General features: G+C 38.3%; 1 protein-coding gene across 5 annotated transcripts in view; it reads right to left on the reverse strand.

The window, feature by feature from the left end:
* Positions 1–856: 856 nt before the first annotated feature.
* CARS1 (cysteinyl-tRNA synthetase 1) overlaps positions 857–22,814 on the reverse strand; it is a 37,847-nt gene continuing 15,889 nt past the window's right edge. For all 5 annotated transcript variants that reach the window (XM_062628117.1, XM_062628116.1, XM_062628115.1 and 2 more), the window contains 13 exons: positions 21,085–21,197; positions 20,424–20,552; positions 20,086–20,215; positions 19,685–19,788; positions 18,593–18,690; positions 16,960–17,149; positions 16,379–16,447; positions 13,454–13,535; positions 6,734–6,814; positions 6,290–6,357; positions 4,883–4,942; positions 3,576–3,659; positions 857–2,388 (listed from right to left, as the gene is read on the reverse strand). In XM_062628117.1, the coding sequence (XP_062484101.1) occupies positions 2,254–2,388; positions 3,576–3,659; positions 4,883–4,942; positions 6,290–6,357; positions 6,734–6,814; positions 13,454–13,535; positions 16,379–16,447; positions 16,960–17,149; positions 18,593–18,690; positions 19,685–19,788; positions 20,086–20,215; positions 20,424–20,552; positions 21,085–21,197 (1,343 nt within the window). In that variant the 3' untranslated portion in view covers positions 857–2,253. The remainder of the gene's footprint in view (positions 2,389–3,575; positions 3,660–4,882; positions 4,943–6,289; positions 6,358–6,733; positions 6,815–13,453; positions 13,536–16,378; positions 16,448–16,959; positions 17,150–18,592; positions 18,691–19,684; positions 19,789–20,085; positions 20,216–20,423; positions 20,553–21,084; positions 21,198–22,814) is intronic.

Raw genomic sequence — 22,814 nt, forward strand, 5'->3', positions numbered from 1 at the left:
ATCCAGCCAGTTCTTTATCCACTGAGTGGTCCATCCATCAAATTGATGTCTCTCCAATTTAGAGACAAGGATGTCGTATGGGACAGTGTCGAACGCTTTACACAAGTCCAGGTAGATGACATCAACTGCTCTACCCCTGTCCATCAGTTCCGTAGCCCCATCACAGGCAGCCACCAAATTGGTCAGGCAGGATTTCCCCTTAGTGAAGCCATGCTGGCTGTCACCAAGCACCTTGTTGTTTTTCATGTGCCTTAGCATGCCTTTCAGGAGAATCTGCTCCAAGATTTTGCCAGGCACAGAGGTGAGACTGACTGGTCTGTAATTCCCTCGGTCATCCATTTTCCCCTTCTTGAAAATGGGGGTTATATTTCCCTTTTTCCAGTCATCGGGAACTTCACCTGACTGCCATGATTTTTCAAATATGATGGCCAGTGGCTTAGCAATTTCATTTGCCAGCTCCTTCAGGACCCACGGCTGGATTTCATCAGGTCCCACGGACTTGTGTACGTTCAGGTTCTTAAGATGGTCTCAAACCAGATCCTCTCCTACAATGGGCCTAGGGTCTTCATTCTCACAGTCCCTGGGTCCACCTTCCAAGACTTGGGTGGTGTGGTGAGAGCATTTGCCAATGAAGACCGAGGCAAAGAAGTCATTAATCACTGTGCAGTTTAAACATTCATTAATACAATTAATTAGAAATTAGGAGAATAACCAAATACTGAATGCAAAATTAACTAAATTAGTAGTAGTAAGCTATAATATAAAGGAAAAGCTCTGTAAACCATATTTCAAAAAGATGGTTATGGAATAAAGATAAATCCTATATTCTTCCCACTATACAAAGGTCACATACAACTTGTACTTTACAATAGATTTTATTTTCTGCATTCAAGATCCATACGCTTTACTGACCTTAACATTATGTATGTTTTCAAAGGCAAATACAGACAAACTAGAAAAACAACCTACTAGACCTTTCTGTTACTCCAAATACATCAACAGGAGGAATACAAATATAAAAATATAAAGCAAGGATGTGTAATTATTCATTGAGGAAAGGAACATAACCTAATGGCTACAGCATGAACCTAAGAGTTGTGAGAACAGAGGTATCACAGTATGACCTTCTGCAAGTCACCTTGAGGCTTAAGAATACTTGTTGAATATAGTGCTGCATATCAGACACTTTGTTGTTATGTGTAGTTGTGAAGTAGGTGACATGCTTTTAGGTTTTTTTCATGAACTTCAGTTCATTTAGTACCTACTGCAAGTGAAATGCATCGTTAGGCAACAGGAAACTGTCCTTGCAGACATAATGTCACTGTACTACATGAGAAAGATTAACTCAGGGTTAAATTGTCAGGTTAAAAACACCAGTCTTAAATAATGAGCAATGTATAGCTGTATTTCCTGATTGCAAACCAATCCACAAACCATATCTTGGTTAGAAACCCTCTGTTAATTCTCCATGGGTCTGAATAGGTAATTAGGTACTCAGAACTTTGGGTGATCAGTACTTTGGCAGCACTCCTGTTTCCTTGGAGGGATAGCTCCAAAAACACATCACCCTCCACCATTAGCCCTTCATATCTTTCCCAGCTGTTTGTTCAGTGCATTTGCCTTGTACTTACCCACTTGATTGCAGCTGTGGGTTGAGCAAAGATGATGATCTGTTCCTTTTTACAACAAAGGGACTGCTATCTTCTACTATGGAAAGTGTTCTGGGAATACTTATGAGAGTTTTTAATAACAGCAGCTGGAGTAAGTATCATAGTGGAACTACTCACTTTTCCTGCTTATGTAAAGATACTAAAGTCATCTGGAAAATACTGTTCTTACTGTGGGATAAATTACTCAACTCCCATTTAGAGTAAATTTTGCCGACTGTGATATATCCCAGTATGCTAGCTACAGTGGGTCTTAAAGATGAGTATACAGAACAAATTAACCAAAACCTGGGCAGCTATAATAAACAAGAATCCTTATGTGGATTTGCTGACTGAGCAGCACCTTCCCAGATAGAACTGGCAACCATTCAACCTGATATTGTTGCTGCAAAGAAACTTCTTAGAGCTTAACTTTTTTTTTAAAGAATGGATTTTTATTGACTTTCCAGATGACATTATTAATCCACATAAATGGGATTTTCTCTTTGCACATAATAGAAAGTGTAAACAGAAATCTGAGCATCAGTATATGCTCACTTCTTCAATGGTGACCCAGCACTTGCCTTCTAAAAAAAAGTCCTCCTTTTCAGTTTGCAATTCCATTCTGAACCATTTGCAGATACTCCTTGTATAGCTTTTCTTGGGTTTCATAAAGTTTCTTTAGCTTCTTTATTTGTCCTTTGCTGAGTTCTTTGCCTTCTGTATCATGGGTGGGAAATCCCTGAAATATCAAAGGTAAAAAAAAAAACAACAACAAACAAACAAAAACAAATCCAAGGAGAATATTTAAGATAAATTCTTGGGCTGCTTATAGAATCACGTTTTAATAAGATGGGGGATAATGTCATAATGATAAGCTGTCAGGATGATGTGCATCCTGACTAATTTTAGTTACCTAGAAGCTTGACAACTGTCTGTGTATTTTCCCTTCTTAGTTAATGTAGGGATAATAGGTATATTTATTTTCTTAGTAAGTAAGGGAAGCTTAGAGAGCTAACTTCTTGATGGTTATAGTTAAAAGAATAATGAATAATCCCTGAATTATGAATAACCCCTGGTTAAGAGACCACTTTTAATCACACCAGCATATTGAATCCAAGGCTTAAAGCAAAAGCAGTAAGAGTTTTGTGTTCTCAATGGAGCAAGTATGATCAGAGTTTTTACAGACATTCTCCTGGCTTGCAGGGGTATTTTCCAGTATTTACACTCTCCATTCTTATTTGTCCCCAGGGCCTGAATTTGCATGGTGAAGAGGATCAATGTCCGTGACCAAGTGCTGAAGAAACAGTGCTCTGTGTTTTCCAAGTTAACACCTTTTATCCTCAAGGGGAGCAATCAAGAGCAAAGTTACCATACAGCCCTTTCAGAGATCTTTTGCAAGGAGAGAGCAAAACAGTGGGCAGAACCAAAAAGGAATCATAGGATTGTAGAACAGGTTGGAAGGGCCCTTAATGATTATCCAGTTCCAACCTCCCCTGCCATGGAAGCACAGAACCTCTCTGAAAAATATTAGTTCTGGCAGAACTGGGGAGTTTATATTTACAAGTGAATTGCTTGCTTTGCAATATGGTAACAAATCTGTGAATAGGTATCATACATAGAATCATAGAATAGTTAGGGTTGATACATGTTCCTACCCACAGTTTTGCTCTGCAATGAGAGAAGCCAAAGGAGACCAATGTACAGTGAAAATACCCTTGAAATGACGGCTGGCTAACAGTTAAAGAACCTTGCTCCCTAAAGCAAGGTATGTGCAATAAAAATAACGTCATCTTTTCTTTCTCTCCTTCTCTGCTCTTGCTGTTAAATAGTACTGCCCTGGAAGTTTTGGAACAAGATCAGCTATGTGCATATACAATGGAGTATGTACAACAGGGGAAGGAAACTATCTGAAGAAAAGTCTCTTACATTTTCATCAAACATGGAATATTTGTCATGTTCTGATTTAAACATTTCATGTGGTGGAATCTTCATTTTTTCCAGTTTTGCTGCCTGTAATATAAAACATGCATTAACATCACAGCTAATTACTGACAAACTGTCACATATTACAGACTACAATTTGCAAATAGAAAAAACGTTTTATTCATAATTTTTAATCATGTTAAAAGAAACTTTCAGATTTTCAGTGAGTAACAGCTCACTAAGTCTTAGCTGTGCTTGTCTGGGGGAAAAAGTGTGTTTTAAATCCGTAGAGAACTGCTGCATAAAATAGATGTATTGCAGGAACTCAAAGAAAGTTGCTTATATACTTTAAAAATTGCATTTGATTTTTGCTAATTTGGTTCGTTTGTGTTTTAAGTGCCAATGCAAAGTGAGTAATTGTTATGGGTAAAGAGTATTCAGCAATTTATTCACTGCAAAGGTAACAAACTTTATCAAGTTTCCTGCTAACAAGCACAGGTTTCCAGTGACAGCACAACTAGGATCTAAGTAATTGCACTGAAAATAAACTGAATTTACACTTATCTGTAAACAAGCATATCTCAAAAGCCTTTCCAAGTAATTTATGCCCAAAGCAAGGGAATCACCTTACTTGCAATTTCTGGATGATAATTACTATTTATCTGGTTTTCTCTCTGTACCTGCTGCTCAAAAAGTTTACTTCCTCTTTTAACACAGGAGCACATTTCCTGTGCTGTTATGAGTCATCAGCATGGCAAATAACCTACGAGTTCATCTCCTCTGGCTGTGTACTCCTCATTCAAAGCCTAAAACCTCTGAGCTATCTCAATTCCAACGGTAGAGATAAAATGTATTTTTACAAAACACTGCATTTCAGAGTTTAATCACATGGAACAACTGGATTCTTAAAGAGAAAACGAAATGTTTCCACACATACCTACAGTACTGGAAAGGGAAGAAAATAATAAATGACACAAGCAAAATATTCTCCAAGAGGCATGCAAGATACTACTTTGGCAATTAAGTAATACCATCTGTAGACTGAAATAAGTGCTACATGTTCTTCCAAGAAGCTTTTGCAGCCTTCAGTTGTGTTTTCAAAGATGGCATCTCTATAATAGGAGCTGAAAATTCAAACCTGAACTGCAAGCCAAAGGTATCCTGAGCAGGAAATTGTAGAAAAAAGAAAAATAAATGGGGGCCCAGTTAAGGCCAGGCAGAGAGCGTGTACTCTAATGGAATCTTTCCTGCATGTGACTGGCTGCTAACACTTTTCTTCAAAACCAGATTAAAAGGATCTGAAGACTTACTTCCTGCTGTTGTTTCTTCCTGGCTGCTTCTTCTTTCTTTCTTTTTTTCTCTTCTTCAATCTATGACAGGCAATGTTAATGAGTAAAAGGTAAGTATTTAATTTGGTTGTTTTCTTCAAATCCCAGCCAGCTAGCTCCCCTGGGTATCTAATTACAGACAGAACTGGCAGCACAACCTGCAGCAAAACCACCATGCCTTATAATTAGAATTGTCTGATACTTCCCACTGAACGACTTTGACTTCACTTGCTTTTATTCACAGCTAAACCAGTTTTAACTGTCCAGAATGTATTTTGCATGCAAAGTGTATACGTATAAAACAGTATCTACAAAGCCTGCAAACGAGATGGTCCTGCCATTTCACAGGGAAAAATGTTTTGCAACTTACTCTAAAGAAAGACCATATTTTGCTGGTATTTTAAGCTTTTGACTCAAACTGTGAAGACGTTACCATTTCTCAAGAAGCAGTTGTATCCCTTGATGTTCCTAGGGAAACAACTATCCAAATATAGCCAACTTACACAACAAAAAAAATTAAAATAAATCTCTTGCGCTTGATAGGAGAGACCTATTGCTTCTCCAAGAGCTCTTCCAGTACTTAACATAATACTGTTTCCAGGGAAAATGTACTCTAGCTGCAAGTTCTACCCAGCAGCTATATACAAACTGGTTTCAAATGTCTTTTTAATGAAAAAATCTAGAATTGGCTGAAACTATATTTTACTTCTTCTTTGTCCAGAAAACATCTCCATAGACAGAGTGTTCTGACATTTCTAGTCAAGATGGAATTTTATAATTTGTTAAAAACTGAAAACAGACATACAAAGTGTTCCTTTTAAATGTTACAAAGACAAGTATTAATGCTAGGCAGTGCCAAAAGGAGGGTTTCTATACAGACCTTGTGAATGTGAATTAAAATTCACAATCTTTATATAGTAATATGTAAGTTCTTTTCCCCACACTATGAATCTCTCACTCATCCATACTACATTAAATAAGATTTTTCCAGTGCATTTTGTTCTTGCATATCAGATAAACACAGCCTAGTTTTATGGAAAATGTTAACTTCATTCTTACAGACAAAAGAAGTCCAAATTAGCTTTTCATTGGAATTGTTCTTCTTGTAAGTCAGTATGTCTGTAATACTCAACATCCCTTAATTATATGAAAATCTTAAACAAATAAAAAACCTTAGAGGTATTTATTACGTCCCATATAAAATTTTCAAGAACCTACTGTTTTAAAAATTCTTTTCCTGAATACAGTCAAATTTTGGTATCAATTATATTATTTTCCTTGTTGCTAGCCTTAAGATTTCTCTTCCAAGTTATCAAAGAAATGTAAAAGTATCCATAGCTTACACATTACTTTAAATTTAAAAAACACAAGATTGCTTAAACTAATAACCTTTTTCTTTTCTTCTCGTTCTTTCAATAACGTGTCTTTATCCACTAATTTAACCACAGTTGGAAGTCCTAGAGAAGACAAAAAACAGGTAAATGGGTTTCCCATGCTTGAATAGTCAAAGATAAGTGTATTTACCCTAAACCAGCTGTTTTGGTTTTGCAAGCTGAATGCAAATACAGCTAACTACCCAGAAGTGACTAAGAAATTAGGTGCTGTACAAAAAGATCAGAAAGACTGCAATGTGCATTTTTATATTGTATACATATATTCTAATATACAGTTCTATAATACATATTCATACATCAGAAATATGATATCCTGTAGTTTTGCAGTCCTCGAGTTTGTTTGATTACTTCAGATTAGTCTCAACAGGCTGTTTTCCCACTTCTTATGAAAACAGAAAGACTACAGATAGCTACAAGGTTACAAGACATAATTGGGTACCTTCATGATCTTCAAATCTAACACCAAGTTCAGGAAGGATGTCATCTCGAAGAGCATCACTCAACTGCAGCACTTCGGTTACTGCAGAGCATGAAAAATACTTCTAGTGAAACAGATTTGGTGAAAGTATACTTTGATCATGCTACATAGTTATTTAAATGCAATTAAGAAAGTGCTACTCTCACACAGGCCAGAGAAAGGTCTCCTGTTTTAAGGTGATAAACCTTTTAAGTTCTGCCTTCTTTCAGCTACACAAAGAAGCAGCATGTTTCTTTGCAGGGACTTGAAATTCATGAAGTTCTTCCAAGACTGAAAGACCTCATTGTTCCTCAAGGGGAACAGAAAGAAAATCCAAGGCAAATCAGAAATGATGCAACAATTCTGCCATATTCCTGAGTCATATACACTATAGCAGAAGGGTATATGACTAAGGGAGATCCTAATGGTTGCTGTAGGATTTCCAAAAAGAAGGGTTAAGAGCCCTATATTAGAAAAATCACAAATGGACATACCCCATGCGGCATCCAACAGTGCCTTCAAAGGACTATGATTTTGTTGGTTTGATATCTATACATTTGTCAGAGCAACTGTAATCCAAACACCCTCTGTTTCTACAGATAGTTATCTTTACCACCTTGTCTGACCAAGCTGGTTTTGTTCTGTTTTTTTCAAGCAAGCTAGTTGCATCAGAACAGAGAATTTAGATTTGGCTTTCTGGATGGTCATAAGGGTGTCTTTTTTTTTTTTTTTTTGCAAGCTTATCAAAGAGAAAGGAGTTAAGAACTCAAAATTTAGCTGAAATAGATGCTATCAGGTCATAAAAGGAAAATAAATCTTCATACATGATATTTAATTGGATCAGAAATTGTATCAGCCAGGAAGCAGCAGAACAGTTAAAGAGGAACTAAATACATTGGTAAGACCCCAGTATATTGCTGAGTGAACTTCATGCAGTGGCATTTTTTATACACAGTCTTGTATCAATGAGGAAACACCAAGTATGACAAAATAGATACTTGGATTAGATGACACCATGTGTTTATAATAAACAAATGTTCTCCCTTTCAGCAACTCTCACCTGGTTAAACCTAAGTCATAATAGGGTCTCAAAGGTAATAATTGTGGCAGCAGAGGCTACCATCCAGACACTGTACTAAACATTGCACATACCAGTACAATCCCTGAGCCTTGGTCTCTTTCACAATTCTCAGAGCCTCAGAGCACTGAACAGTGAAGAGAGCACCAACTATCCTAATACTGGAAGAAGGAACAGCCACCCTATTTCACTGCAGTTGCATGTTCTGCAACTCTCCCTTTGTATAGGAAAGCACTGCAGTTTATAGGTCTTCTGTTTGCTGTGAACTAAGTCATTATTTTTCTGATCCAGAGCAGTTATGCACAGTGAGCCATATTCCTGTTTGATGCAACTCTAAATAAGCCATTAAGATAAACAAGGCATAAGATTACCTCACTGGCTGTTAACATTTAAAAGGCATTTTCTTTAACCTAGGCAAAGGGATTATGCATACCATATCAAGAACGTATCAGATACTTCTACTGCTTATTCAGTAAAACAGCATCTGCTCAGTTACAAACATTTACTTATCTAAGATCATGAATAATTTAAAGTTTATGAAGAAGAAATCCATCAAAGTAGAGAATAAAGAGAAATGTATAACAAAACATGTATTATTTATGAAAGAACACATCCTCTGCTCAATCCTCTGTCATCCAGAGGAGTCAGCACTGTTCTTCTTAGGGCTGAAATGTACCTGTTCCTTACATGTGGCACCTCCAAAGCAAAGATGTTTACGGATTTACTCTGGAGGCAGGGAGTTGTTTATGAGCTGCTGTAACATGTAAGCCATCATCCTCACTGAGGACAGTGGTCAGGAAAGCAGCTAGCTAGTGCCTTACCACCAGTGCCCATGAACACCCTGGCAGCTAGGCATGGCTTGAGCCTGTGACTATTTCTCAGACCTCTTCACATTTTCTGTGAATTTCAAGACAAAGAGTCTTGGATGTGCAACAGATGTATTGTTGTGAATAGAACACTGTGATGGGGAGGAAAAGGAGCAGCTTAAAAAGCATCTGAGAATGCTGCATGTTAAGACTGGCAGAAAAAGGCAAGAACAGGCATGGTTACAATGATCAAGTTTGTGCCAGTTCTGGTCAACTCATGATATATTAGGAAGTGGGCAGCAGGTTTCTCACTGTATCCTAGAAGCAGCATCAACACCCATGGCAGGAAATGAAGATGCAGGCAGTTAGCTCATGGACACCTTTAGCACAGGGTGCTCAATTTAATCAGATGTCCAGAGGTGAGTAACCAAATACTGCAGAGACTTGCTCCTGTTTGAGTACCTGAATAACAATATGTTGCTAATGAGAATTTTTCCCAAGGACTGGGGCTGTGGTAGAGCACAGATCTGCTCCACTGTGCATCCTTGCAGAGACAGCTATGCGGGGTCTTTACAACTGGTCAAGTATTCAAGTAAAACAGCAAGATGCGCAGTATTGAGATGCTCTGGCCAACCTATTACTGACACCTTTTGCAGAAGTTTTCTGCATTTCTTTCCCTTGTACAGCTAGCACAGTGTTTTCCTTATTCTGTTTACCATCATTGCTAGATACGTTCACAAATCAAGACACAACCGCAAAACGATCAGTGCAGGTCTCCAGTTTGAATACCAATAACCTTATAAAATAGAGAATTAATTTTTACTAATATGTTTGAAAGTTAGCCAATCTGAACGACAGTAAAATTTTTATAGAGTATATACATTTTGATTCTTACAAGACCCCCATAGTTTTATAAATGGCTATTCTGTGACATCTTTTATAAATACAGGTATGTGTTTAAAGGTTATATGTATACGGATGGGAGCATTTGTATTACACTGCAGGTTTTACAGAAGCAGCATACTTTTTATTTAAAGAATACTTGAAGCAATACAGATCACGTTACTTAATATTAAACACCATCCTGCCAGCGTTGGGCTACGATGGGGAAACTCCCTTCACTTACAACCATGTAGAGGCAACATCCCCAGACATTAATTGTGGGGGTTGGAATGTATCAAAGCTGGCAATTAAGAGTGACCATGGGAAGGAGGAACTATAGTAGGCAATTAAGAGTGACCTGTCCCTGACTGGTACTTGGAAGATGTTGGAACTGGCAAGGAACAAGGACGTCGGAACTGGAAAGAGGATGTCGATAAGAAAATCAGATAGACCTTTCACCTGGTGTAACCGCAAGGCAAACACAGATGTGCTTGGCTAATTGCTTGGAAGCATATAAATATCATGTAATCTGTTCAATAAACGATCCAGCTTGCACTCTACCTCTGGGTCCGTGCCTCCATCCTCACAAATGGCGCCCGAACAGGGACAAGACAGAGTCGTGACTTGGCTACTGGTGAGGAGCCCAGCCGAACTCCAAAAGGCTGCAGCAATTAACCGATACCTCTGACTGAGGTAAGTGGCTGGGAATGGGAACATGGGGAACTTGATATCCCCCGAGCACAAATTGGTATACAGAGTACTAGTTAAATTCTTAGCGACAAAAGGGGTTACTTCATTTATGAAGATAAACTGAAAGACTTATTAATATGGGCCTCAGCCCATGCCCCAGAGGCGACATCAACTAATATTTATCAGAAGGGAATATGGGACAAGATTGGGGTCTACCTTTGGGATGCAGCCACAAGGGATGACACAGCGGCCCCCAAATTGCTGGCCATATGGCACTCAGTCTATGAGAACACTCCGGGTCCTCTAGACCCGGGGCCAGTAGACCCAGAAACTGAGCCGGATTAACTCCTGCCTGATCCTGGCATTGGCTATCATGAGACACAAGCTTTGCCGGTGCTCACACACCCTCCCACGCTTATCGATCTGTGGGAAGATATCCGCCGGCAGGCTGCAACAGCAAATGAGCCAAGCAAAGATGACTCTTTTGATCCCAGAGTAATCGACCCTGACAGAGAACTCCACCTCTACCCCCCTGACCCGCATGATATGTGGAAAAACATTAAAAAACAAGCGGAAAATCAAGGCGCTGTGAACCTGCCCCACAACCTGAATGCTCCACATCCCGTCCGTCACGAGGCGAACCGCGGACTGGACGGCGGGGAGGAAAACGGCGCTCCCGCGGGAGCCGAGCGGAGGCTGCGGCGGGGGCTCCCCTCCGACCGAGGGGCTGCACCTGGTGGCAGCGGTGGGATAAGGAGCTGCGGAGCACGGGCGCGCCGCCTCCACCTCCCCGTTGCCGCGACTTCACTCACTCGCCCGGCGGCGGCAGCAGCAGGCTCCGGCGCGATCCCCCCATTGCCTGCCCGCGGGCAGAGAGCTGTGATACTCGCCCCCCCCCCATGTCTTTGTGTGCTCCGGCAGGCGCGGGTACGCGCTGCGCCCGCCAAGATGCGCGCTGCGGGGCGGTGCGGGGTCCACTCCCGGTGAGAAGCGGGAAGAAACCCAGCCTCTGCCCCGCAGGTCTTTCACCCACAGCAATGGTCTGTTAACATCAGATAACGATTCAGTCAAACATGCTACCCTTCAAAATAGAGCTGCCATAGATTTTTTGCTATTAGCTCAAGGACATGGTTGTAAAGACTTTGATCGAATGTGTTACATGAACCTGTCTAATCATTCTCAGTCTGTCCATGATGCAATTCAAAACCTAAAGGACGGAGTTCAGATGTTGTGAGTGGAGAGTAGCTGGAATTGGCTAGAAAGTTTGCTGTCAGAATAGGGCATCAGTGCATGCTTGGAAAACATTATTAAAATCACATTAACCTGTGTAAAAATCTCTATGTATTTTAATCAAACTTCCTTGTTTAACTGCTTGTATAAATCATTTGTTTGCTAAGTCTATTAACAATGTTTCGTTAGTTTATAAAGAAGGGGGAGATGGGGGGAATGCTGCACAAGAAGCTGCGCTAGCAGACCTGGACGAGAGCCCGGACATCTGGACTCTTATCAGCCACAAACCTTGGGAGAAGTGAACGGGACAAGTCGGGAAGAACTGGAGAAAGAACATCAGGTGGAACCAAAGAAAGAGCATCAAGATAATTTCTGAGGACTGTAAATTTGGAAACAGGAGGATGCTTAAGACAAGATAAAGAATGTGCAGTCAAGGGGAAGTGGAAGTGAGATTGTAACGAGTAGTGATAGCAAAGAACTATGTTTAGAAATAATTATTCAAGCAAAGGTATGTGGACAGTAATGTGGCTGGGTGAAAGACTGCGTGATCAATAAAATTGTTTTGTGATGGAAAAGTACCAAAAGAACTAACCGCTACTAACCGCTAAGCAGAATACTATAAAATCCTGTAAGCTCACTCAATAAGGGATTTTGTTTGTAGCCAGAAACAGAGTCCATGCCTCAGTTGCCACAAGATTGGGCCTGGCAAAGGGTGCTATCCCATATAAAGGATGGCCCCTGTGCAGTAGGGACCTTAGGCATGTTTATCCCTACTAACACTATGATAATAAATAAACGAGGATTGCATTCTCGAAGGTCAAAGCACGCTTTTCAACCGAGCTGTGATGACAAAGTAAATTTTTGGAACCCAGGTGAAACAATAGCTGCTTCATTTTTAGCTCCCGGAGTAGCTAGCACTCAAGCTTTGGCAACTTGAATAAGTTAGGATGTTGGCTTGGTAAACAAACTAATGTTACAGCATCCGCTCTCTCTGCATTGCTCACTGATGTTGACTCTGTAAGACATGAGACTTTGCAAAATAGAGCAGCAACTGATTTTCTCCTCTTAGCACATGGACATGGGTATGAAATTTTGGAAGGAATGTGTTGCATGAATTTGTCAGACCATTCAGAATCCATACATGAAAGTATCCGTAAGTTAAAAGACAGTGTAATGAAGTTAAGGGAGAATGATAAAGATTGGTTATCATCACTCTTCTCTGATTGGGGCATAACTGGGTGGCTATTGACTTTGGTTGAGGGAGGAATGATCATTTTGCTTGCTCTCTTTGCCATTATATGCGTTCTACCTTGCTTACTACAATGTATGCAGCGAATGTTATCCCAAGCTTTTGAAAGACGTGTATACTGCATTGCAAAAACAAGAAGGGCGAATTGTGGGGGTTGGAATGTATCAAAGCTGGCAATTAAGAGTGACCATGGGAAGGAGGAACTGTAGTAGGCAATTAAGAGTGACCTGTCCCTGACTGGTACTTGGAAGATGTTGGAACTGGCAAGGAACAAGGACGTCGAAACTGGAAAGAGGATGTCAATAAGAAAATCAGATAGACCTTTCACCTGATGTAACCGCAAGGCAAACACAGATGCTAGCAGATAAGAAGGTACATATCAGGCTATTTAAACACAGACAGTATCATTGTGTAGCAATCTACATTTTCAAGAGAAAGCAAGCTCCCTGGGGGAAAAGATCATTGGTACTTTCATGCCTAGAAAGTAATCTAAAGAAACAACAGCTAGTCCTGTCATTCCTGAACTTTCAGATTCTTTAAGAAAGTAAAAGAAAATTAGTTTAGCAGGCTGTAAAAGATTCCCAAATTAAAGAGACAGCAGAAATGCAAATATTCAAATCACCTCTGATTTAAAGATCTCTAAGCAAAGAGAGACTGTATCATCTGGCTCACCCCCCACCCCCACCCCCCCACCCCCCCCCCCCAAGTTTGATTCCTGCAACTTCTGAGTCTCAAGTGCAACAACACAGGAAAAAGTGAATTTTCACCTTTCTTCTCTCTGGCAATTTGTCGCACTCCTTCTCTGAACTCAGAAAGAACTTGTAGGTATGGCATCACTGTAGCTTCAATCTGCAGGATAATTATTTCTACAGTTAGATAATCATCATTTAGATATAAAACATGTTCTTATGCACTTTATGTGCTGTGGGATGGAATTTGACCCTCGGGTAGATTTGTATCAATACAAATTGTCATTGCTCTATTGATGTCAAAGGATAGATGATAATTTGCATTAGCTGTCAATTTTCATTTTGTGCAGATAATATCAACTTGTGAAGTTCTGCCTCTCTCCATTCCTTTTTCCTCTCCTTTCAGTTACAGATACATCCGTTCCACAGGGTTATGCTGCAGACTAGCTAACTATAATGCAGTACAGGGATAAAACCAGCACCCGAATTTACCCTTCATGGTCTATGTTTCTTTCTTGGGCCCAACTGCTTATCAGAAATAATACCAGGTGAAATTGATGTTAGGACTTATTTTCATTAGAACATAGATCTGTTAATTAGATGTTAGCTTATGCTAATTGTATTTATTTCCAATACAGTGTGGTTGTCTGTCTCTCCTTGACAAAAAGCAGGGAGAAATTACTGTTAAATTATTTCAAGTGTAAGCAAATGCTGGTCATGAAAAGCAAAAAAAAACCCAACCAAGTCCTGAGAATCCTGCTCTCAATGGTAGTGAACAGCAACACAAGCAGTTAGTGAAGAGCAGCAAACCATTATAAAAACAACTACTGCTCAGTACTGTCTGCCAACACTTCTCTGGAATCCTAAGAGAAGCCAGGCACCCACTGAACTGCTTAATTCTAAAGTTTCATTACTTTGGAGGGTAAGGGATGAGTGAGAAAAAAAAATGCACGCTTTTGTTTGCCCCTACAGTTTCCACTCTTTCCCACCTCTTAAATCTCTGTAACAAATTTATGTGCAATTAACAGACAAGATAATCCATTATGCTCTAAAACTGCCCATATCAAATGGAGCTGAGGGACCCTCTGAAAACTTTTCATAAATGTGAGTACTATGCAATCAGCTTCACAACTGGAAGCACTGCTGACAAGTTTAGCAGAAGGAAGAGACTCTGGAAAGTGAGCAACAGTCATATCGCCACTACATCCTCTGCACTGAAACTAGCTTATCAGGTGGTGTCAGGAAAGCATGCACTGTCACTACTCTCATCAGCCATTCAAAGATGAAAGGCTTGTATTTCCAGAATAACTAACTTGACAGCAACACTTAATTCATTTGGAAAATGAGACTATGGAACCTAAGGCTTCCTGACTTCAAATCTCTTCTATCCTCTTTCAAGTAAATTACTGAACCATGGTAATTAAGCTAATTGCTCTTTCAGAGCTTTTGAAGAGGATTATGCCTTTTTCTGGAGATAATGACTGCATTGGTTTCTTCATCTCCAATTTAGACAAAGAAACGATAGGCCTGATCCACAGCCTTCTGTAATTAATGCGAAGTTTTTCAACCTTGAATGATCATGTGGTAAATTTTGCTAAAAAAAAAAAAAATACGTATCTGCATGGAAGATAAAAAGAGGGTATAATATTTAATGACACAGCCAAAATATTTGTGATATTATGCATCTTTAAATTGTAATGTTTAAAAACAGTAATGTCTAAAAACAGTAATGTCTAAAAACAGTAATGTCTAAAAACAGTAATGTCCTAGTTGCTAAAACCAGAAGTTTCTTCTGTGTAACATGTGTTAGCATAAGTTACTTCTGACTCTACTGCCCTTGGCCACATTATTTTAAAGAAGTGAAGGAACTTAGCTTCTTCATCCAAGCTAATGTCAGTCATTCCATTGCCAATCTGTTGTAAACACTACCTGAATGAAGTGCGAAATATAAATCTAATTTTCATTTTCCCTAAAAAGCTAAGTGTTAAGGTGCTGCCTTTCTTCTGAAATTCAAATTAATTTGGAGCCAGATTACAATTCACTATTGAGGGGGGTTGGTATGCAATACTGTGCATCTTCCTTATGACCCCTTGTTATAATCATTACTGGAGATTTCCACAGCACAGCAATGTAAGCATTTGCATGGGCAAATATCAGTTGAGTATTTATTCATTTTCTTCAACCACAAGCAAGCTTTCCTCTTCCTTTGATGAATAAAAATCTTAGCTTTTTTGTTATACCACAAATGTTTTAATTATTCCTTCTAAAGAGGAACAGATATGGTCACATATTTGTATTCAGAAAAATCCTGGAAAAAGCACTGATTTGTTCATGTCAAAATTTTTCATATGAACAAAGAGAAGAAAGTTGATAGCTTTCATATGGAGTTATTTCTCCTGCCTGCACCACAAAACATTACTATTATTACAGTGCCCATCAGCACTTTCATCAGATATCTTCCAAGTATTTCCAAAAAAATTCTGCATCAGTGGAACAGTGGCTGACTGCGGGGTGACCACAGCAAAATAGCCTTCAAAAGCCAGGTAAAAACTGTGGCTACAAATGAGATCAGAGAGATCGAAACGTGGATATAACTCCAGCTGCCTCCAGGCTGGTTTTCTGTGTACCACAAGGAAGTTTAATCAGTGTAATTACATTTTTGAAACTACTTAACATACAAATGCTTGTAATGAGTCTTTAGACTGTAGCATGTGCTGTCTGTAGTTCACATGTGGTTTTTTAAACAGACTCATAATTCAGAAGACAAGATAATTCTTCTTCTGGTTGCTATACAATTTGTCTGTCATTAAGTCAAACCTATAAAAAACCTCAAGTCTCATAAAAGAAAAATCCTACTTCCTAAGCCAATTAGTTACTTCAGAATCAAATGTTACAAGCAGAAAAAGCAATTCAGCTACATATAAGTAATGTCATCACCTTATCTAATCTAGTTTTCAAAGGACACAAAGTAATTTTGTATAGTATACTTTGTACTTCACTTACATTTAAGTTTTGACTATTTCCTCCAACAGGAAAACCAATTGCGTCATCACTTTCTATGGCACCAAAAATCTGGTCAAATAGGAAACAAAATTAAAAGGTTGTATACATCAAGTCACAGGTATGTGAAAACTAAGCAAAATCACATGTATTAAGGTTTTGAAGCCACCTAGTTCTCATTTAACCCACAATTCACTCCTCTAATAAGATGATGGTTTGGGTTTTAATTGATGCATTATACTAAGCACTGGCTTTCAGATTTAGCTTTAAAGCAGTAAGATTTGACATTTTGACTTCATATTTTTTATACTATCTAATTTTTCCTTGCACATATTAGGGGCTCTCTGCTATTCAACAAAACATTAGCTGAAACTATAATGTAGCACAAAGGACTCCAAATTGTTCAGGCTGCAGTACACACTGCAATTTTGGGTTGTTTTGGTTGGGGGGTGGAAGGGGGAATGTGTAAGATCTCTATTTTCCTACAAGGCTTAAACAAAGACTGTACAGATCCCTCCATACTTGGAAAACAACAGTTACAACTGCACAGTGCAATAGCAACATTGCCACTTGCTATTACATACCTTTAGCATTTGAGTGAGATAGGAACTGATGTTTTCTAGAAGAAGTCTGTTTGGCATTTGTCTGGAAGATTTCTTTGCAGCAATATAGGAGTTACTCTGACTGACTAATGAACGCATTTCTTCTAAGACAGAGCGAGTGTCAATATTGTCACACAGTGCTTCATGAATTGCTGCCTTCTTGTCATAAAAACTAAGAAGAAAAAAAACTTTTTTTACTATTAATGTCAAAAGTATCTACAACCTACTCTGAAGAATCTCTGTTAGAAAAGTAAGGGGACTTAAAAGTGAGATAATCTTTCATCAGTCATAGTTTATATTTTAAGGAAAACCAGATGAGTGACAAAAAAAAAGGCATTAATACAACACTGCTGTTCTGCTGCTGTGGTCAAAGGCAGGCAGGATACTCTCACTGGCAACAACTATCCAAACAAATTATATCACTTTTTTAGCAACTGACCTTTTCATACCATTGTTTTTTAAGCAGTATAAATTGCCTATTTAGTACCTTCTTGTGCCCTTTTTTGTTTTATAGTATTGCTCTCCTATACTTATGTACCAGCCAAGTACTCTATTTAGTACCTTTCCAGTAAGGAGCAGTGATTTGGAAGTTAACTTGCCACAAAGTGAAGTGTTATGAAGCTGTTACAAGCAGATACGAGGAATAAATTCATGCAAACATTTGTAATGTTAATGAATAGGCATAATAGGTAATATGGTATGTTAGGTACCATTTCATTACACAAGGGGTACTACTGTTTAAAAAACCACACTTTTTCCAGATAAAAGGAATGAGAAGTGGTAAAGAGACAAAAACAGGTATCTATGAAGCATATCTTCTGTTCCTCCCACTTTTTTGTTCCTTCCTTTTGCCTTCTCTATTACTTACTGTCTTCCCCCTTTTTTTAAAAAGTGGGTTGTCTCTACCAACCTCAAGTTGAAGGTGAAATTTTCAGAAGACATCACTAAATAGAAGCATCTGCACTTGGTCCTTCAATAGTCAACATCTCTGTGCACAGTGAACTGAACTAGAAACAATTTTAATACTGCATCATAAGATTAAATTTCACCCATAAAAAAGTCATATAGGATGCTGTTCATATTACAAATAATAGTAATTTTGTTATCAAAGTAAAAAACTGTAGTATTGATATAATCATCTCTATCAAGAACATGTTTTCAAACATTGGCACTCTGATCTTTTGGGCTTTTAGTCAGGTCATTTAGCTTCCATTTGTCTCAGATTGCTCACTGCACTTTGAAATGTGTAATACTATTTTTGCAGTTGTACCACTGTGAATTATCAGTTACTTCTCATAGAAGACAGCACTACAAACAGTGAAGAAAATGACAGCTATCTAACAAAAAAGTTCTCTTTCCCTTCACAAACAGGGTGATGAGGCATGCCAGTGTACCTAACACAAATGAAAGGGAAATTAACAATTTCAGCTATACTTCATAAAGCTGTTGCAAGGTTAAAACCACTAGCCTGTATAGAGTTGGGGTACTCAATGGAAATGCTACAGACTTGTAAACATCACTATATACACAGTGAGTCATTTTACAAGGAAAAAACCCAACAAAACATGTAGCTACATGACGGCTGTTTGCAGAGAAGTAGGGATGCTCCACTCACTTTCTGTTCAGCTCTCCTTCCTGATTTTCCCATTTCTGAAACTGGCCTGTCACATCAGTGGGAGATCGAAGAATATCCTTCACATTTAAAAAGAACTCCTATAAAAAAATAATATAGCTAAAAATTGGTTTAAATTAGATATAAGCAGTATTTACTAAGAACAGGCATTGTTTCTTAATTAGACTCCAAAAGTTTATGGTTTCAACACCGTTTCAGCCAAGATTACTGAATGTTTGCCAAAACAAGGTAACCCACACATCTTGCATAACTTTGAAAATCACAGCTGTACTGTAATTCAGTTCTATCTCATGGCTCTGCTACTGCATGATACACTACGATACTCTAACACCACGCTGCTCAAATACAATACCATTTTTTAAAAGTTTAAGGCAGATTTTTAAGTGTGTTGCTAGTAACGGAAGCAGAAGAATAAAAATAGCTTTATAGTGAGGATCTATTTTATGTGGTCATACAGCTTAGTGAAAAGTCATGTTCACTTATTCTGTGGCCCAAACCAAGCATTTGATGTAAAAAGCAGAACAACTTCAGCTGGAGAGACAAAGATTAACCATCTCAAAATGCTGTAGAGCCTCCTTGAGGGAAATCTGGGTTTAAATCATGGCTCCAAACTAAGCAGGAGAAGGAACTCTGCCTGTCCCCTCACATATGCCCACAAGGCACAGAGGCAAACGCTCGATATATGTGGTGAGAAGACAAGGTAGGAATGATACTCCCCCTTTAGGTATCTTTGTGTAAAGTCTGATCTGGTAGACATGTTATGAGAGTTGTCTGTTGGACTCAGTCCCATAAGCAAGCTGAACTGAGAAACTAATCTTATGTGTAAGTGCCAAGCTGCTCAGAGATATCAGAACTTGGAGAGAGCACCCAGCTGCAGAGAGATGTAGTTGGCTGTGGAATTTACATATCTCAAATGTTCAATGACAGCTACACAAACGCTATGACATCCCACCCGATGAATGCAGAAGGCAAACTCAGTCTGTGGATATGTCCTATATATTCTTGGGTTTTATCCCATGACACACATATAAAACCACAAAGCTTAAAGAGCTGGAGGAGGAACAGAAAACTTACATTCATAAACTTTTCATACTGAATAGCCGACTCCATGGTATTATTTGAATAATCCAGTGTATCCTTCCAAGAGTGCATGAGGAAAGCCAACCGTAACTGTCGTGCTATTAGGAGTTTCAAGAATGTACAAGGAAAATAATCATAATCTAAATCATTTTTATGGCTTCCAATGCTGCAGTAGCTAAGAACATAGATTTTAATATTCTTACTATTAACACATCCAGCAAAAATGCAAGAACACTATAATCCATAATGATAATACTGACAAGGAACAGAAGAACAAGGAAGCTGTTCCTAAAGTTAGTGAAGAAGACAGACACCTGAAATTAGGCTGAATAACAAAATTACCATTCACCACTCAAAGTACATCAAAAGCATTCACATTCCAAAGTAATTTTTACCTGTATGCTTCTTCAGTGCATCTTTAATGGTAATGAAATTCTTCAAAGATTTGGACATTTTACAGCCAGCAATTGTTAAGTGGCCAGTATGCAGAAAATACCGAACCCAGTGATCATTTTCAAAGTATGCCTGCAGCAGAAACAAAAAAGCCCGAAGACCCAACACTGTTTACATATATATCATGAAGTAAGAGAATTTAAGAATAAAATCCTAAAAAAAATTATGCTTACACATAACACACAACATTTAAAAAAATAACTGATGGATTTGTCTAAATTGCAGTCAAAGCAAAACACGTCACTTTTTCACAGCAGAAACTGAAGGTCAGTTCATTCACCTCAGACTGTGCCAGTTCATTGTCATGGTGGGGAAATCGGAGATCAAACCCTCCTCCATGAATATCCATTGACTCTCCTAGAATGGATCCAGCCATTGCAGAACATTCAATGTGCCAACCTGGACGACCCTATTAAGAAAAAGACATTACTTGGCTATTAGCTAATGATCTTCCTCTCCTGCCTATCATTCTCTCATTGGTCTGTGCCTAAGCAGTGACATACCTGAAGAAAAGAGATACAATGTTACCAAGAAAAAAAGATTCTCAGTTTCAGCTTCATAAAAGTATACTGTTTGATTTAAAGATCAAACATGGCATATATATCTGTGATGCTTTGATTATTCTGCTTATCATTCTTTTAAAAAATACATTAATACATTTGATCACAAGGAAAAAAGGATATAGACATTACTGCAGATAAAGCCTTTAGATAAACAGGATAAATGACTAGGAACAGCCATCATGAGCCTGCGTGAAGACTTCTGTTTAAAAAGTATCAGACTGATACACATTCTAAATTATTAAATGAACATAGCAACAGAATCTACAATTGAATATAAGATCCCCACAATCTATACATTATGAGGTGAGGTAAAGTATTTGTGTAACATGACATTTAGTAAGGTGCAGAAGAACTAAATCCTGATTATAATGCCCTTACCTTTCCCCATGGAGAGTCCCATGAGGGTTCTCCAGGCTTGGAGGATTTCCACAAAGCAAAGTCATTTGGAGAATGCTTCTCACTTAAGCTATCAGGTGAGATACTTAGGTCACCTTCCAAAAGAGAAAATGTAAATAAATACATTTTATTTTAACACCAGCATTACTGATTTTTTGCCTTCCTGCACCTCACATTAAGTGAAAGAAATTAAAAAAGAAAAGAAAAATAAACAGCCCTGAGAAATCCTCATAATCACCCTTAATAATCCTTTTGGGTTTTGATTAATTGTTTTGTTGATAGGAAATCTGACAACAAGTCAGATGCACTGTTTTCTAAGTTTTGACTTGAGGTTCTAAGTAATGACATGAGATTCATCTACATTCTGTCTGCAGGCACAATTCCAATATTGCAGTTACAGAAAAAGTAATACAGAAACAAAAACCCTTATAGCCAAGTAAGACCATGGAATCAATTCACTCTGAAGTCAGAAGGATCCAAATTAAGACTACAATTGTCTTAACCTGCACACACAACTTGATCATAGCATATTTTTTTTTGCACCCCTAATCTCAGTTGCTGCACAGAAAGGTTATGTTTACTGTTTTGTTACCATCAGAGATGTGTTAGGTATTATTTGCTGCTAGTTTTTATCATCATAAGGTGACACTCTCATTGTAACATCTGTAAAACACATAATTTACCATTTCTGCAGTACTGTCCCAAGACTAAAAGTGAGTAACAATACCACCTCTGGTGGTAGAGTCAAAAACAGATTAAAGACAAGACTGTTGAGGTTTAACGTGTAAATTAATTCTGATGTACAAGTTGAGATATCTGCCATCTCAATTGTTTAGAATATCTAACATCATGCACTTTAATAGTATTGTGCTTTTATTTAAGTGCAATTTCAAAGCTTAGCATTCCTGTTGCCTTTAATAGTCAAAATGACATTATCTGTCAGGATAAGGACAACCATTACAAATGAGTCAAAGCAACTAATCTGACAAGCACTAACTTGACATATGCATACCCTTGGTTAGTTACATTTATCACTCAGCACTGGTTCCTATTTGCAAAAGGACACAACAATTCAACAGAAAGTGACCGGTTATGTGGTGGAAATGATACATTCATATTACCATAAAGATGGTGGGTTTAACCTAGCACCTTTTGTTTCACATGGAAGATTTCAGCTATAAGGGTTTGAATTATGAAGAAAAAAAAATCTTACCCATTTTAAGCTGCATTTCTCAGATACTGCTAGTTTCACCTGGCATAAGTGCCCTAATTCTCCCTTGTATGAGTGTTATACTAAAACCTTTTAATGTTTTTCTGGTAGAATTTGTGGGTGATTTGCTACTAAAACCTTACAACCTTAGAAGCAGATAACTAATGAATCTGGTTTAAGCATTTTAAGCTACTAAGCTACTCCTCTGCTATGGCTCAAGGTAAAAAAAAGACAATTAAAAAAATCTCCATATTTGGATTTAGTTCAATACAGCAATATTTACAAAGTAAAAAGAGTTCTGTTAGGAAAGAGGAACCCAAATATTTGTCATGAAAGAACTACAGCCTTATGCGGAGAGCTTTCACTTGGTATGTGGAAGACCCAGCTTCAAGTCTGCTCCTCCTACTTTGAACCAGATGAACAGCCAAGTAACAGGACTATCATCAAATGACTGAGTTATTCACAATTCTGACCAAAAAAAACCACCACCAACCAACAAAGA

Source organism: Pezoporus occidentalis, unplaced genomic scaffold, assembly GCF_034315485.1.
Source record: "Pezoporus occidentalis ecotype Australia unplaced genomic scaffold, CSIRO_AGI_Poc_V1 ctg31, whole genome shotgun sequence".
Classification (NCBI taxonomy): Eukaryota; Metazoa; Chordata; class Aves; order Psittaciformes; family Psittacidae; genus Pezoporus; species Pezoporus occidentalis.